Raw genomic sequence first — 15,009 nt, forward strand, 5'->3', positions numbered from 1 at the left:
ACGCAGGACCATGATCGAAATGTATAAAATATGCAACAACGGAAATACGGAAACAACGATCGGAGAGCGACTAGAGGATTTTTTGAGCAAAACGACCGTGACTATAGAGTAAACAACTGTAAAGTCAAGGTGCTCAAAGCAAACCTTGAAGTAAGAAAAAAATTTTTCCCAGTAAGAGCTACAACTGACCGGAAAAACCCACTCGAGGAGGTTGTAGCCAGCAAAAACATCAACAAGTTCTGAATTTTGATCAGGCATTGGAAGAAAACTAGAATCCAATTATACGAGATGAACAGTGGAGGAAAATTAAGAGCTGATCACCGGGGGCGATACGATACGCCTACTGATCAGTATATGAACTAAGCTGAACCGAAATTCGGGCAAAATTTTTTTACTGAAAAACGGTTTGTTTTTTTATCACTGAATCAAACATGACGCAAAAACTACCGGGTCAATTGCTAACAAAACTATAACAATGTGAGCCCATCATGTAGACCAACAAAGTTTAAGAAAGGTTTGCATAAATTAGTTTTTTTTGTTTGATGGCTAATGAATCAATTTTACAACATTCGTACAGAATTTTTTTTTACAACAGAATGATTTTTTAGTAATTCACCCGGTAGTTTTGACCTCGCATTTGATTGACCGACAAAAGCTAAAAATGATCCATTTTTTGCAAAACTTTTGTGTCTAATTTTTGCAAAATAACTTTCATCTTTTCGTTCTGCTAATATTCGAAGCAAGTTTTTTCATCATCAGTTTTTGGCTCAAAGCAACTCAATTAGAGAAAATTGTGTTTTACTTTTCAAGTTTCTTTCGTTTTGTCCGAATAATTTACATTATAACTGCAATAATCACAGTGCTGATTTAAATTATTCGGAAACAACATATAAACTTGAAATTTGAAACGGATTTTCTCTTCTTGGATCAATTTCAGGCCAAAACTTGTGAAGACAGTTCTTGCTTAAAATTTTAGCTATATTACTATGGCGTAATTTATGTTAGGAAAATTGCGCTCCATATTTTACCTTATAAACAATCCATTTTACCTTTTTAATCATTGCAAATTGCCCCAAATTTATCGACTTAACTGCTGACAAAATTGTATTGCAGTGAGCCTCTCGTCTAGCTTAACAAAGTTTAGGAAGGGTATAATCTGTATTCGTCTGAGAACAGTATACCTTTAAAATTGTGTTGGGTCGGATGAAAGGCTCTTTATTATACAGAATAGTCAGCAATTAAACCGATTGTTTTGGCTTAATTTTAATTGATTAAAACATTGGATTTCTTGGGGTAATATTTCGGGCCCGATTTCTTCAAAATATAATGCTTCATAATAATTTTGCTAAAGTCTTAGCGAGGCTTGTTTTTATCTTATTTTGTCAAAAGTCGACCCAAATTGAACAAAAAACGCGTTTTGTTTTCAAGTTGTAATAGTTCTGTCAGAAAAATTTAAATCAGCATTGTATAATAAGTTGCAAAAAAACGAAAATTAAAATTTGAGATAGATATTCTGTTTGTAAAACCAGCCCTTACAAGTTAAAAAATATCTGAAATAGGTCAATGCCATAGGTCGTAATTAGTTTGCTTCAAACTCTCTGATACTTTAGACGACTGACTCTACTGCACTTCACTTGGCGGCTGCAGGGGGTTACACTGAAGTGGTCAGAGTACTCATCGAGAGTGGAGCCATGGCTCTAGAAGAGAACTCCGTGAGTTATATCCGTACTGCAACTACTCACAACGAACCACAACTCTGAGTTTCAATTGCGAGCAGCTTTTTCATTTTGCAATGCATTCTCAATTTGAAATTGTATCGATCATCGGTGAAAACTCAGTTTGAAGAAATGTATTTTAAGACTTTGCGTGAAAAATTGCTCAAATTCTTTTTCAATGCTTGTGGCAATTTGTATCGGAGACTTTCATCACAGAACAAAAACATTTGCTTACCATATTGGGTTCTTACTTATGGCACGGCTTTTTCGAAAAAAAAAATATCAAACAGTTCGTCGACATTTTCGCGACGCGTATCCAATTTCTGTAGGCTGAATTTGTTTCTCTGTATCTTGATAATAATCCCGCTATGGTTAATAGCATGAATTTTTATTGCATTGAAAAAAAATCATCAATTACGCATATGCGAACTCTGTATCTTCTTAGGAATCCCTTTTGCAATTAGGATGAAAATTGTTAGCAAATGTCAATTGTTGTGTTGTTATCAGGAAGGCAATACGGCCATCCACCTGGCAGCCAAATTTGGCCACATCGGGGAACTGGAAGTGTTCCGGGACTTCCAGTTGAATCTGGCTCACACGAGTGTGAAGAGTGGACTGAATGCACTGCACGTGGCATCCTCGTACGGACAGACTCTATTCGCACAGGAGCTACTGCACGACGTGAGAACCACTTAAAACAATATATTTCACCGTGAAAGCCGTCTTTTTGGACATTATTTTTTGCCAAAAGATTTTTTCAGACCATAAATAGAAAAAATTTCAAGGCAAATAACTTTTATTATAAAAAAATTCACCGTTGGGGAAACGGTTTCTCAGTTCCTTTCGTGTAGGTGCTTGGAAACCTAGCCAGCAGTGCCCCCCAAGGAGCGGATGTGGACAATGAGAGTGGGCCAGAGTATGGACTCACCCCTCTCCATCTGGCATCCCAGTCTGGCCATGAATCTCTTGTTAGACTGCTGCTAAACAGTCAAAACGTGCAGGCGGACGCACAAACTATGGTCAATGTGAGTAAATAGTTTTTTGTTTAGAAAAAACACTTACAATTTGTCGCTTTCATTTAAGCTTTCAAGTTGTTGTGGTGTCATATCGGACAAGCTTCAAATTTCTTTCTTTTAAAAGATGTGATTCAGCTTCAAAATTTTTCTTTTTACACTTTTCTTTATTAACTGCGAGCAATGGAGCTAAGAAAATAGCTACAAGCAATTGGAGCAAGAATGTGCAAGAACGAGATACAACCTAAACTATCTATTTTTGATAAAATTGAGAAAATCTTCTGATTTATGTAGAGAAGCCACCTGTGGTTCTCTGCAGCCTGCCAAAATTAGAGACTCATGAGACTCATGAAAGCTTTAAAACCTTTGGCCATTTTTGAGCCTCACTTTCTACAAAAACAAAAAAAAACAGGATGAAAAGTCATTTCTTCATTAAAATAACATTAAAATTCATAAATTTAAATTTAAAGGAGGAATTAAGAAGTCGCATGTAACTTGCTCTGAGACTTGATTTTAAAAATGAGAAATGTAGGATGAGCGTTTTTGTTCACAATCTTTCTCCTCATTCTTAAAACCAAATGCACTGCATCATTGCTCACGAAAACTGTCAAAAACTTCAAAAACACTTTTGAACTGTCTTGAATATTTTATAGTATGACCAGCTTTTTGTTTAAAGAAGAAAATGGGGAGGAACTTGGTATTCGGGTGTGTTTTAGTTTTTTTTTTGTTTTCCAGCAAAATCAGATACGACAAATTAATTTCAGAATGGAACGATGGAACGATTGATACATCGATTTAAAGGCCTTTCAGCCGTGATTTGAACTATCATCAAAAATTTCAAAGTGTCAAAAAACTGGTAATTTTTGAGTCTTAGTTCGATTCCGTGCAAGTAAAGCAAGCTAATAACTTAATTTTTATTTGGGTTTGTAGGTAACAAAAATTTAATTTTACTAAAAAAACAAGTTCTGGAGGTTTTATTCAGCGCTTCCTTGGCAAATTAGGTTTTGCAAAAAAAAAACAGTTTTTCTGCGAAAAATTAGAAAAAGATACAAAAAATTGCTATTTTTTCATTTTTTTTATTTGTCAATCGTTTTTGAAAAAAAAAAAAATTTGTCGCGTAGGCCCAGATAGCCTCATTGACTTTCTACGCGTTGAGATAAATCTCAAATGACATCATGCACTAAAAAATGCTTTAAATTGAAAAAGAAAGAAAAATTTTTTATGAATGATATCGGAACATTCTGTGCTCTTCGCACAGCAATCAGCCATCCTTTTTTCAATTGCATATGTCTAGCTTTTTAACTAAGAAATTTTAGTCTATCGGACTGTGAGTATTTTAAGAACCTTTTTTAGGCATTCGATACCCTCGCTAATCAAATTATGCCTCAAATGGTACTTTTAAAATTAATTTTTTGCCAACAACTCCCATTGAATGTACAAACGACTAAAAAAGATCATCAAAACTAGAATGATTTTGATAAAAACTAAAATACAGCCATCAAACAAACTAAAACAGAACAATGTTTCTGAATTTGTGTTACAGATTTAAAGAAACTAAATTATTTTTTTTTAAATTTACTTTTCCAGGTATTAAAGTGCAAAAATCCTTTTGATTAGCTGAACAATTTTTATTCATTTTAGGCAAGTTAGAATGACGGGTTGGGTAATTTCTTGGTAGGATTGGGTTACTTGTTGAGCTTGAGCAATCTAAACTTCATAATAAAAAACAGCAGGAGGAAAAATACTGTGATAAATAACCAATCATATAAGAAAATCACTTTAGATTGATAATATATTACAAATGCAAAAGCTTGTCTAGCACGAAACGCTTCTTTTTTTTGTAGGATTTCAAAATTCATCAATTTTGTCATTTTGGAATGTTTTGCTTGCTCTGTTTTAAAACGCCTTTAGGATTGTCTGCAAGTTAAACCAGCTGAGAAATCATTCTAAATAGAATTCCTGACCTAAGGAGAGAAGAGAAAAAAAATATTCTAAACAAATTTTTAAAAAATTGCTTTGTTTTGACACCAATTACTTTAAACGGTTAAACTGAAGTTTTTTTCAGATCTACACACTAAAACAAACAACTTTGTTATAAAAAAAAATCCTGTTGTGTATAAACACTACTTTTTAGATGGTACACACGTCATTCTGTTGGGATCGTTTTTTGTTGAAATTTATTCAATTTTGTCGCTAGCAAATCTAAAATCTAATTTTAAACTTAACATTAAAACTGAAATGCTCTTTTTATAGAATTAAATGGATGCAATTCACAGGCACGGCAGACCAAATGCGCAAAATTTCTCAACCAGTCAATGGTTTTAAATTGCCCAAACCGACTGAAATTATCATTAGTTGCTTTCAATGTTTTGACTATGGGCTCTGATTGCTTAACAAAATGTTTGCACAATCGTTTCTTTGCGCATTAGGGATGCCTCCAAACTAGGTATGTCTGCTTAAGCTTGTTAAAGGTTATAATTGGTCCTTTGAAGGGTTAAACTAAGTGGATTATCTTAAATTTGAAAAGTAAGGACTCTGGTCCTGTAGCTCACATGTTTTCAAAATATATAGTTTTTTTTTAGCAGAATAGATAAATCGTTCTGAAAATGAAAACTGGTTAGAAAACGCTCTTAGAAAATTGTTTTGAAAACTTAGAAATTTGCTGAGGATTTCGCAACCAGCGAATATAGCAAGTTGCTCTCGATTCCTGAAATCTAAACGGATTACTGAAATGCAAGCGGATTCCGCATCATGTAGGTAGACTCCGCATATGTCTTTTATTAAATCGATATATGTTTTTGAGTGAATGGCTAATAGCTAGAACTAGAATTAATATCTATCAAACGTGGTAAATCAAAGCACGAACCTAGCTATTGTCATTGGAAGTCACGATCAAATCTCAAACTATTGCTAAAAAATTCTTGATGTACACCCTATAAACTTCCCAGCAAGTTGTTTTTGGGATCATAATTTAGGAAACATTTCAAAAAAATCAAAATCAAGCTCAATGTTCAAAATTGTACAATTCGTCAATGGTCTACTGCAGTTAAAAATCTTTCATGTAATTTCGTCATCATGTAAAGTTAATCACTTCATCGAATATCCTGAAGCTCCCCATAGATATTATTCACTTCATTCGATATCCTGAAATTCAGTTTAGATATCAATATTTTCAATCGATATCGTGAAATTCAATACATATATCCCTTAGCTATACCATAGCTTGCACTCGCAATACTGAAATTTAAACTTTATTTCAACCGGTTGCATCTGATCCTGAAATTTGTAATTTTTGCAAGTATCGAGTAAAAAAAAAGATTTAACTATATCTGTTACTGGAATCGGCAATCACAAACAAAACTGAAATTCAGCTCACCGTTTACGTATTCCGCTTAAACTCGCGGATTCCGCTAACAGTTGCGGATTCCTCAACAGCTCAATTTGGCTGCACACATATATTTATTTATTTGCTTGTGGCTTCCAGAAACTGTTCAGGATTGTGCATTGTTTTGCATATTCCGCAAAATAAATGGATTTTGGAGCGATTTTGAGCGATACAGTGGTTTAGCTATAACTAGCAACACTGCGAAATCTGATTTTGGTCTGTTGCGAAATCAGCCTACAAATTTCAAAATACACAATTTGGCCTTGTAATGTTTTGCAAAATTTCGATTTGAATGTTTTCCAAACTTCCTTATTATCTTCAAACCAAAGATTATAACTATTTTCAAATTAATTTGCTAAAAACAAATTTTAAGAAAATTAAAACTTCAATGTGATAATTCGGACATCACGGATTTTTTTGATTTTTTGTTGAATGAAATATTTCATTGTTAATCCTTATTTATATAACATTTTCATTTTCATTTATTTTAACATAACGTTTTAATATAAACACAAAATTTGTCAATTTGAAAGCATTAAGATTGGATTTAATTACTTAAATTATCAGTTTTAATGTAATAAGTTCCGAAGCTACTAATTCGAACAAAATTATGGAATCTTTTCGTCATTATTGCATGAGTAAATGATCCAGTGAGCCGGTTGGCAACTGTTCGTATATGCCCAATGATGAGGAGTTAGTCGACCCAAGGGAGCTCAAGTTGTCCAGTGAAGACACACTTTCCAGGTCCAGCTCCCTTTCCAAGTCATTGGTGGTACTCCGTGATCGTGATCCAGTATTACCCAGTTGTCCACAAAATTTGTTTCGATGGTTGGAAGTATTTCCACAGTTGGTCTAAATTGAGACAAAATATATTTCAGATTCAAAAGTTTAGTTTCGATGTTTGGATGCAAAAATCAATGTTTTTTATTTAAAATGTTGTTGTCAAAAACAGGGGCGGATCTAGGATTTTCTCGAGGGGGGAGGGGGCGGATTTTCAAAAAATTTTCCAAAATTTTGACGACCTTTTTTTTTTTTAGGTCGACCAAATTGATTTTTCGAGCTCTCCCAAAGCACTGTTTTGCCCCTACTTTGGCTAAATTTTGTGCGCCGCAGGCAAATTTTTGAAAAAACAGTCAAAACAGCCGTTTTTGGGCAATTTTTGAAAAATTTTGACAAAAAAATTGCATTTTTTTGGCGCGCGCTCCCCCTCAAAGTTAGTATATATTGGCGCCAAAGGCGCCTTTAGAAAAATTTTAGGGTCGGTCGGTCAAAAATGGATTTCTGAAAAAGTATCAAAGGGGGGACCCTTTGGGTCGGCAGGGGGTCGAATCCCTGAGGAAAGGGCGTCCGCCCCTGGTCAAAAACACTCAACGGTTTATGCCAAATTTGATGACATACGTGCCCATACACATGCCTTTTACATAATTTTTTAACTGAACAACCTGAATGAATAACTTGTAGGGTTCGGCGATTAATTTACAATCAAAATGACGAACCAAACTATGCAAAAATTGCCTGGTTTTCAAACAAATAATTAAATTGATTGTAAACGCGGAGAAAACAACAAAAAATCGCATGAAAAATTTTTTGAAACAAATACTGGATACCTGATTCCATTTGCCACCTTCATCCTCCCCTTCTGTCCCCCCTCTAACTGTAATTATCTCCCCAACACTCAACTCCTCGTACATATCCGGGGCAACTTCCCTCCCCCACTGCACCACCTCCCCCTCCTCCACCTCCTCTATGGTGAGCATGACGTCACCACTTCTGAGAACTCCCGCACCCTCAGGCAGGGAATGCCAGCTCCAGTCTTTGCCAAACGGACTCCTGGGATAAAATTGTGGGGCTAGAAAATTAGACCGAGAAAGCAAACCTAGTAAACAAGGAAACTCTTAAAAAACAACTTCCATCAACTCTATTTGTAACAAAAACTGAAACTGAGTCAATTTTTGCTTTTTAAATTTTAATTTAGGCGAGTTTAAAAAAAGGAAGATCAATTTCAAAGACTCGTGTTTAATTTTTTTATTTTGATTCTACATAGAAAGAAGTTCCGAACCAATTTTCAGAAGAATCAATTTCATCCGATGTCTCTCGGTTTTCATGTAGTTTGCCGACTATGCTGCTGCTCGAGACATTGAATGAATTCCCATACGAGCTAATAGGAACATCTAGTTCCTCCGACAGAAACCCAGAGTCCGAGTTATCATCCACGACTGGTACTGATGTCATTGTGTCGTCAAGTGCATTGAGTAGCTCGTCCAGAGAATCCAGATCTGTTGTTTTCTGCGCATCTGAGCTCAAATATGATAGATGGTTTTTGTAGTTAAAAATTGTTCGAAAAATGATAATTTTTCCAAAAAAAAAATAAATACTATAGAGGTTTTCAAGTTTCAACCAGGAATTTTAAGGGACCTACTTGAACAAATGAAGTTTTTAAATAGCTTCTCTTTTTTTTGGAAATAATCTTATTTTACGGTACCTTCAATTTAGGTGCATAAAAGAATGAAATTTGAAATAATTAACAAAGATCCTTAGGTCTTAACCATCTATAACACTTTTATCAAGTTCCGTGTCGTTCTCAAGGATCGTCAGCGTTTGTTCTAGATCTTCAGCTATGGAAGACTCTGGTTCTTCACTTTGGATCTCGCATGGATTATCAAATTGCGCCAGTGCAACACTACAAAATATCAGCTTGAGTGTTTTGTGTAAATTGGTTTTTAAGAAGGGATCAACTTGTTTATTATTTACTATTACTGGATCTATCCCCCAAAAAAATCCATCTTCGAAGAACACCCAAAATTACCGTGAGATGTCTATCGATTGAAATGTTTTCATACAGCTCAACATGCCAATGTTTTATCTTGAGGTAGCCACGAAGTTTGGGACACCATTTTAGATCAATCATCTTCGTATAATGAAATAAAACAAAACGATATTCTGGCTATTCATTTTTAGTAGCACTGATTTGAAATTTTGAAAAAGAAAAAGTCCTTTCAACAAACGCAGTCGGTTGTTCAGAAAAAGCTTAAGCGGCGCGGCTTAAGAAAAGACTTCAGCGGCGCGACTTAAGAAAAGACTTAAGCGGCGCGACTTAAGAAAATACTGACGGCGCGACTTAAGAAAAGACTTAAGCGGCGCGACTTAAGAAAAGACCTAAGCGGCGCGACTTAAGAAAAGACTTAAAGGCGCGACTTACGAAAGAACTTAAGCGACGCGACTTAAGAAAAGACCTTAAAGGCGCGACTTAAGTAAATACTGGAGCGGCGCGACTTATGAAAAGACTGACGCCGCGACTTAAGAAAATACTTTTGGTATTTTGCTCAGTCACGCATTTCGCGGCGGTTCATTCTCAGTCGCACCGGTCTGAAATTGAAAATTTTCAGTCGCGCCAGTTGCGCCATTACCTTAGGTCGCGCCGGTTCCGACGGTGTTTTGAGTCGCGCCGGTTGCGGTGGTTTTTTTTTCAGTCGCGCCGGTCTTCAATTGCCAAGTTTCGATCGCGCCAGTTTGGAATTGCCAATAGAAAGTTGCGCCGGTTTGGAATTGCTAAATTTGAGTCGCGCTGTTCTTTTCTTAAGTCGCGGATCTCGACCCGGGTTGCAGACAACATACATATGACAGTTATTATTGCAAAAAAAACTAAATTTTCTTCAAAACAAATTTGGGGGGTTTGACTTTTCAGCTCTAATGATATGCCACGCGACACTATCTAATTTTGTTGTACGTGGTTTAGTGAGAATAAAAAAATGCTTGTATCAAAAATTTCTCTCCTTCCACATTATCCGATTAAAATAATTAAGCAGTTTTTTGCCTTGTGTCCTGAAGAGTGTGTTTAATGCTCTGGTTCCTGTTGAAAACTAGATTCCGAACTGACTTCAGAGAGTCCAAACATTTGTCCATGGCACTCGACATCTTTTTTCCACTGATGTTGCTCTATCTCTGTTGGGTATGTTTTCTGTGATATCTGCAATCAACTAAATGTTACAAAATAACCAAGTCTCAATGCTTAGACTCAATTCACTATAGAGATTTATAAATATAAATAGAGCTTTTAGTGCATTTCAGAGTTCTTAGTGCACTGTTTTAAATGGCATCGAGCAGCTCCTAGTAAATAAATTCGAAGATGATCTGTGCAAGAGCAAGATTTAACTTTGTGTAATTCGGCAAAGTCATCGTGCCAAAACATCAATTGGCCAAAGATTATTAGGCGGACTTTTTTAATTTCTTTGTTTAAAGTCGCCGGTGGCCTTAATAATTCATTGGAGCACAGTTTGAGCAATCAGAAATTGAGTTGAGTAAATTGGTACGAATGGGATCGAGTTTTCATTTTGCTACAAGTGAACTTTGGTACAAATGGGACTAAACTGTACCATGTACACATTGGTCTATTGTGTACAAAACTCGATGAAACTCAAAAGGGTATACAACACTAAGAATCCTAATTAGCCCAACAATTGTTAAGCAATCGCAAATAACTAAAACTTTTTGAGAATTTTTTTGTCAACTTTTTTTTTCAAAAAGCCATTTTATACGTTTGTACAGTTATAGAACCAATAATGATAGTTTTTGTCTCCATAAACATGGTGGGGCTAAAAATGATTCTCATTTTGATAAGTTTATATAAAATAGATCAAAAACATTAAAAGGGCAAAAATTAGAGTTTGATTTTGTAAAACATTTGCACTAAAATTTTAATTAGTCGCCAGCGTTTATTGTCATATCACTTTTTCTTTGATGACAATCGGTTTTGACATAAATAAATGAACCTAATTTGTCTGTTGTTGTCTTCGGATTTTTATTTCATGATTCAGCACTGTATTGAACAGCTGGTAATTGAAAATGCTGTCCATAATAATGTATATCTGCAAAAAATCAAGAAAATTCATGTGGTTTTTCTGCTAAGAAGATCTGAAAAAAACTGTAAAAATAATGGCTTGATAGATTGGAAACTTCATGATTTTTGAAATGATTTTCACGTTTTCTTTTTTGTTTCAATCAGGGGCGGATCTAGGATTTTCTCTTTGCGGATTTTCAAAAAAATTTTGACGACCTTTTTTTTTGGTCGACCAAATTGATTTTTCGAGCTCTCCTCAAGCATTGTTTTGCCCCCATTTTGGCTCATTTTTCTGCGCCGCAGGCAAATTTTTGAAAAAAATTGGGCACTTTTTGAAAATTGTTGACAAAAAAATCGAGTTTTTTTTTGGCGCGCGCTCCCCTTCAAAGTTAGTATATATTGGCGCCAAAGGCGCCTTTTGAAAAATTTTAGAGTCGGTCGGCCAAAAATGGATTTCTGAAAAAGTATCAAAGGGGGGTTTATATTTAAAAGGGTTTATATGATGAATCATTTGACATTAAACGACGGATTTATTGCGATACCTGATCGTCGTAGACAAACCGTGATTTCTGAGAAAGCTAAACTATTCAGACCGATCATTTTTGACAGTAATATTGATCGAATCTTGATCAAAACGGTTTGATATAAAACATTATTTGTCAATCTACGACGTATATTTGTGATACTTAGTTTTTCGTCGACAAAAAGCTTGGTTTTTTGCGTATAGATTGAAAACAAGCAATGTTATCCAGCCAGAAATTTTTTTGCTGCAATTGAAAGAATTTGCTCTCATTTTTTGAATTTTGAATGAAAACTGACGTTTCTTCATCACATTGGCAGCATAAAAACGTTTTTGTAATAAAAAGTTTGGCAATGATTGAATCTCTGAAGAAATGTTAATCGTATGCAATACGCTAGAAAATGACTCAAGTTTACTAGCAATTCTTTTATTCTGCTGTTTCGTCCAACCGCACTGACAAAAACCACCCATCAATTTAGGTACCTAAAAAATCTAGCCAGAAAGTCTTCTTGCTATCAATGCATTCTCTATAACATGGAATATCTAAAACTTGTTTTGAGAAATTGACCAAAAAGAAATAACACCTCAAGATTTGCACTTGAAGTTTTTTTATGAAAAAATTGTTGCATACAAAATGATTTTTTTTGGGAACTGTTCGCTAAATTAGCATCGATTTTGCTATAAAAATTTGATGAAGGTCAAATTGTTTTGTTTACAATTCAAAGTTTCATTTTTGTTTTGAAAAGAAGATAATTTTACCATACACAAATTCTAAGCAAAAAATATTTCATTTGCGGATGAAACTTGAAAGGATAGCTTAACTAAACAATCTCTGCATGGAATTGTGTGATCGTCTGTTTACTTTCCTGCACAAAACCGTGCAAATTAATTCAATCAATTACACCTGAATTGGTTTAACCATGTGCCGCTTTATACAGTGCTGATTTGAATTATCCGGACAAAATGAACAAAACTTGAATTTTCAAACACGTTTTCCTCAAATTGGGTAAAGATTAGACAAAAAGTGAAGGGAGAAAAAGTTGCTTCGGATTTCACCAGAATTAATATGGTGCAATTTTTCTCCAAAATTCTTACCTAAATTTGGCTTTTTTAATTAATCAAGAATTACGCTGAAACTACTTCGTTAATTGATGAGACAATTAAATCACAAGAAGCCTCTTACACAGCCCAACAATGTTTTACATGGGTTAAATCTCCAAAAATTTGAGTAAATTGCCTAAAGTTTATTTTCAGTAATGATTTTGTGTTTTATATAATCGGAACCACGTTTTTTGACTATCAAGCAAAAATTTTTTTCCTATACATGTTTTTGGAGACTGAACCCATCTAGAACATGGTGTTGGGCTGTGTAAGAGGCTTCTTGTAATATATATTACTTGTCAATTCACAAGATAGTTTCAGCGTAATTCTTGATTATCTGAAAAAAGCCAAAATAACCCATTTTTGGAGTAAAATTATTTTGGCTGAGATTTTCGAGAAAAAAACGGCACAGTATTGAATCTTATAAAATTCTAAGCAATTTTTGTTCTCTTCAATTTTTGTCTAATCTTAACCCAATTTGAGAAAAACAGGTTTGAAAATTGAAGTTTTTTTTCCTTTTGTCCCGATAATTTAAATCAGCACTGTATTTGATTTTAAAAAATTGTTCAGATAAGAGCAATTCGAAGAATTTTGGATTCTGTTTTTAAATTTATACAAATCAAGATATCACAACGAATTGTCTTGAGAGCTCAAGTGATAATCATCATGAAGTCTTTTCATTCGTTAAATTATGCAAAAAAAAATTCGATATCAATTTTTGGCTTTGATACAAAATTGTATGAATATTTTGCTCTTCAGACCTTAATTTGACAATAAAAAGAGATAATTTACACTACTGCAAAGTCATATTAAGCTATTCATTCTTCAAATATATATATTCAAATTGTATCTGTGCTCAAAACTTTTTGTGCTTCATGGACACAAAAACCAGCCTAATTTACTTTTGGTCGACTGTGATGTCGCTCTGTTGTCTTTGCAGGGCAGCACTCCATTGCACCTGGCAGCCCAGACTGGCAATGTGGCAGTGGCTGGACTCCTCTTGAGTAAGAGTACCCAGCAGCTGAAGATCAGAGACAAGAAGGGGAGAACTCCTCTGTTGCTTGCATCTGCCAATGGACACAAAGACATGGCCCAACTGTTGATTGGTCAGGGAGCTGATCCAAATGCACCCGATAAGGTAGCAAAAAAATCCCATTTTCAGTTATAGTCAATGAAGTTTGAAAGTTGTCGATTTTCTTAATTTTTGCGTTTGACTCTTTTTTTTTACAAGATGTCGGTGACTACGAAGAAATTTGAAGAAGACTAAAATTTGTTGTTTTGTAACAAATTCTGAAACAATTCTGAAACAAAATTGAACAATTTGTTACAAATTCAATTAGTTCCAACTTATCGTAGGTTTGATTTCAAGCGAAACTCTCTGAATATTGATCTGTTTTTTGCTCTTGCACAATTTAACTATGAGCGCGAAGCTTCAATATTTAACCTCAAAAAATATAATAGAAGCGGCGCTATATTATTTTTAGCTTGTACTAGTTTGGAAACAGCGAAAAAATATTTAGAATGACTGGCGTCCCCTCCACTATGCGGCTAAGAATGGACACAGTGGAGTGGTGGAGCTGCTAGTCTCATCAGGTGGGTGGGGTCAAATTAATGAAGTTAACATCAAAATTGAAATTTTTATAAACTGGAGAAATTCTGAAAAAAGTCATTTCAAAATAAATTAATTTAATTTGATTAACACTATCAATGAGAAACCTTTGTGACTGATGGGAACAAAAAACTTCAACAGTGCTGGTAACAAAAATAGAAATTGAAGTGCCTTAGAAAAACTTGTTGAAAATGGAGTTTTTTTAAATTCATCTTCGTGAACATGCTTAGGAGCACACACTACGAATGAGACGAAGGAAGACAAGGTGGCAGTTTGTTATGCGGCCGCCAACTCACACCACGTGGTACTCTACTTCCTCATGAAACAGCCACATAACACACACCAACTCATATCAGACAAGAAGGTAAACAGCATAAGAAGCGAAGCAAGGCATTACATAGTTAGGATAGTCCACTTAGCAGCCATTGATAGATTCTCTGTGAGTCACAGAGACCATCTATTTTAAATTAACTAACTAGTTAATTGATTGAAGGTCATCTTTATACCACAACATAAATGAAAATGTTCGGAATGTCTGTAGGAGGCACATAGCATAGCGGTAAGGCTTTCACTTTGTAATTGCAAGATAATGTATTTGGTTCCATGCCATGGCAATGATAGTGTGTGAGGACGAGCTCTCACTTGACCTCTAGCTTCAGGTCTACCACAGTCTGACCAATTTCGGCTGCAATAGTGGTATAGAGAGTTGCAAAAAGTTCGGACAGACAGAATTAATTAAAAAGAGCAACTGTCTAGAGATCAACGAAAATTAAAACTGAAATAAACATAACGTCGAAAGTTCAGAAAGCAGAACTACGGGATCTACTTA

General features: G+C 34.9%; 1 protein-coding gene across 1 annotated transcript in view; it reads left to right on the forward strand.

The window, feature by feature from the left end:
* LOC134850922 (uncharacterized) overlaps positions 1–15,009 on the forward strand; it is a gene marked incomplete in the record, with an annotated part of 66,924 nt that overhangs the window by 38,286 nt on the left and 13,629 nt on the right. The window contains 6 exon segments of the mRNA XM_063866729.1: positions 1,611–1,712; positions 2,223–2,396; positions 2,567–2,740; positions 13,512–13,709; positions 14,092–14,164; positions 14,411–14,544. Coding sequence (XP_063722799.1) covers positions 1,611–1,712; positions 2,223–2,396; positions 2,567–2,740; positions 13,512–13,709; positions 14,092–14,164; positions 14,411–14,544 — 855 coding nt within the window.

The sequence above is a fragment of the Symsagittifera roscoffensis genome, chromosome 7 (genome assembly GCF_963678635.1).
Source record: "Symsagittifera roscoffensis chromosome 7, txSymRosc1.1, whole genome shotgun sequence".
NCBI lineage: Eukaryota > Metazoa > Xenacoelomorpha > Acoela > Convolutidae > Symsagittifera > Symsagittifera roscoffensis.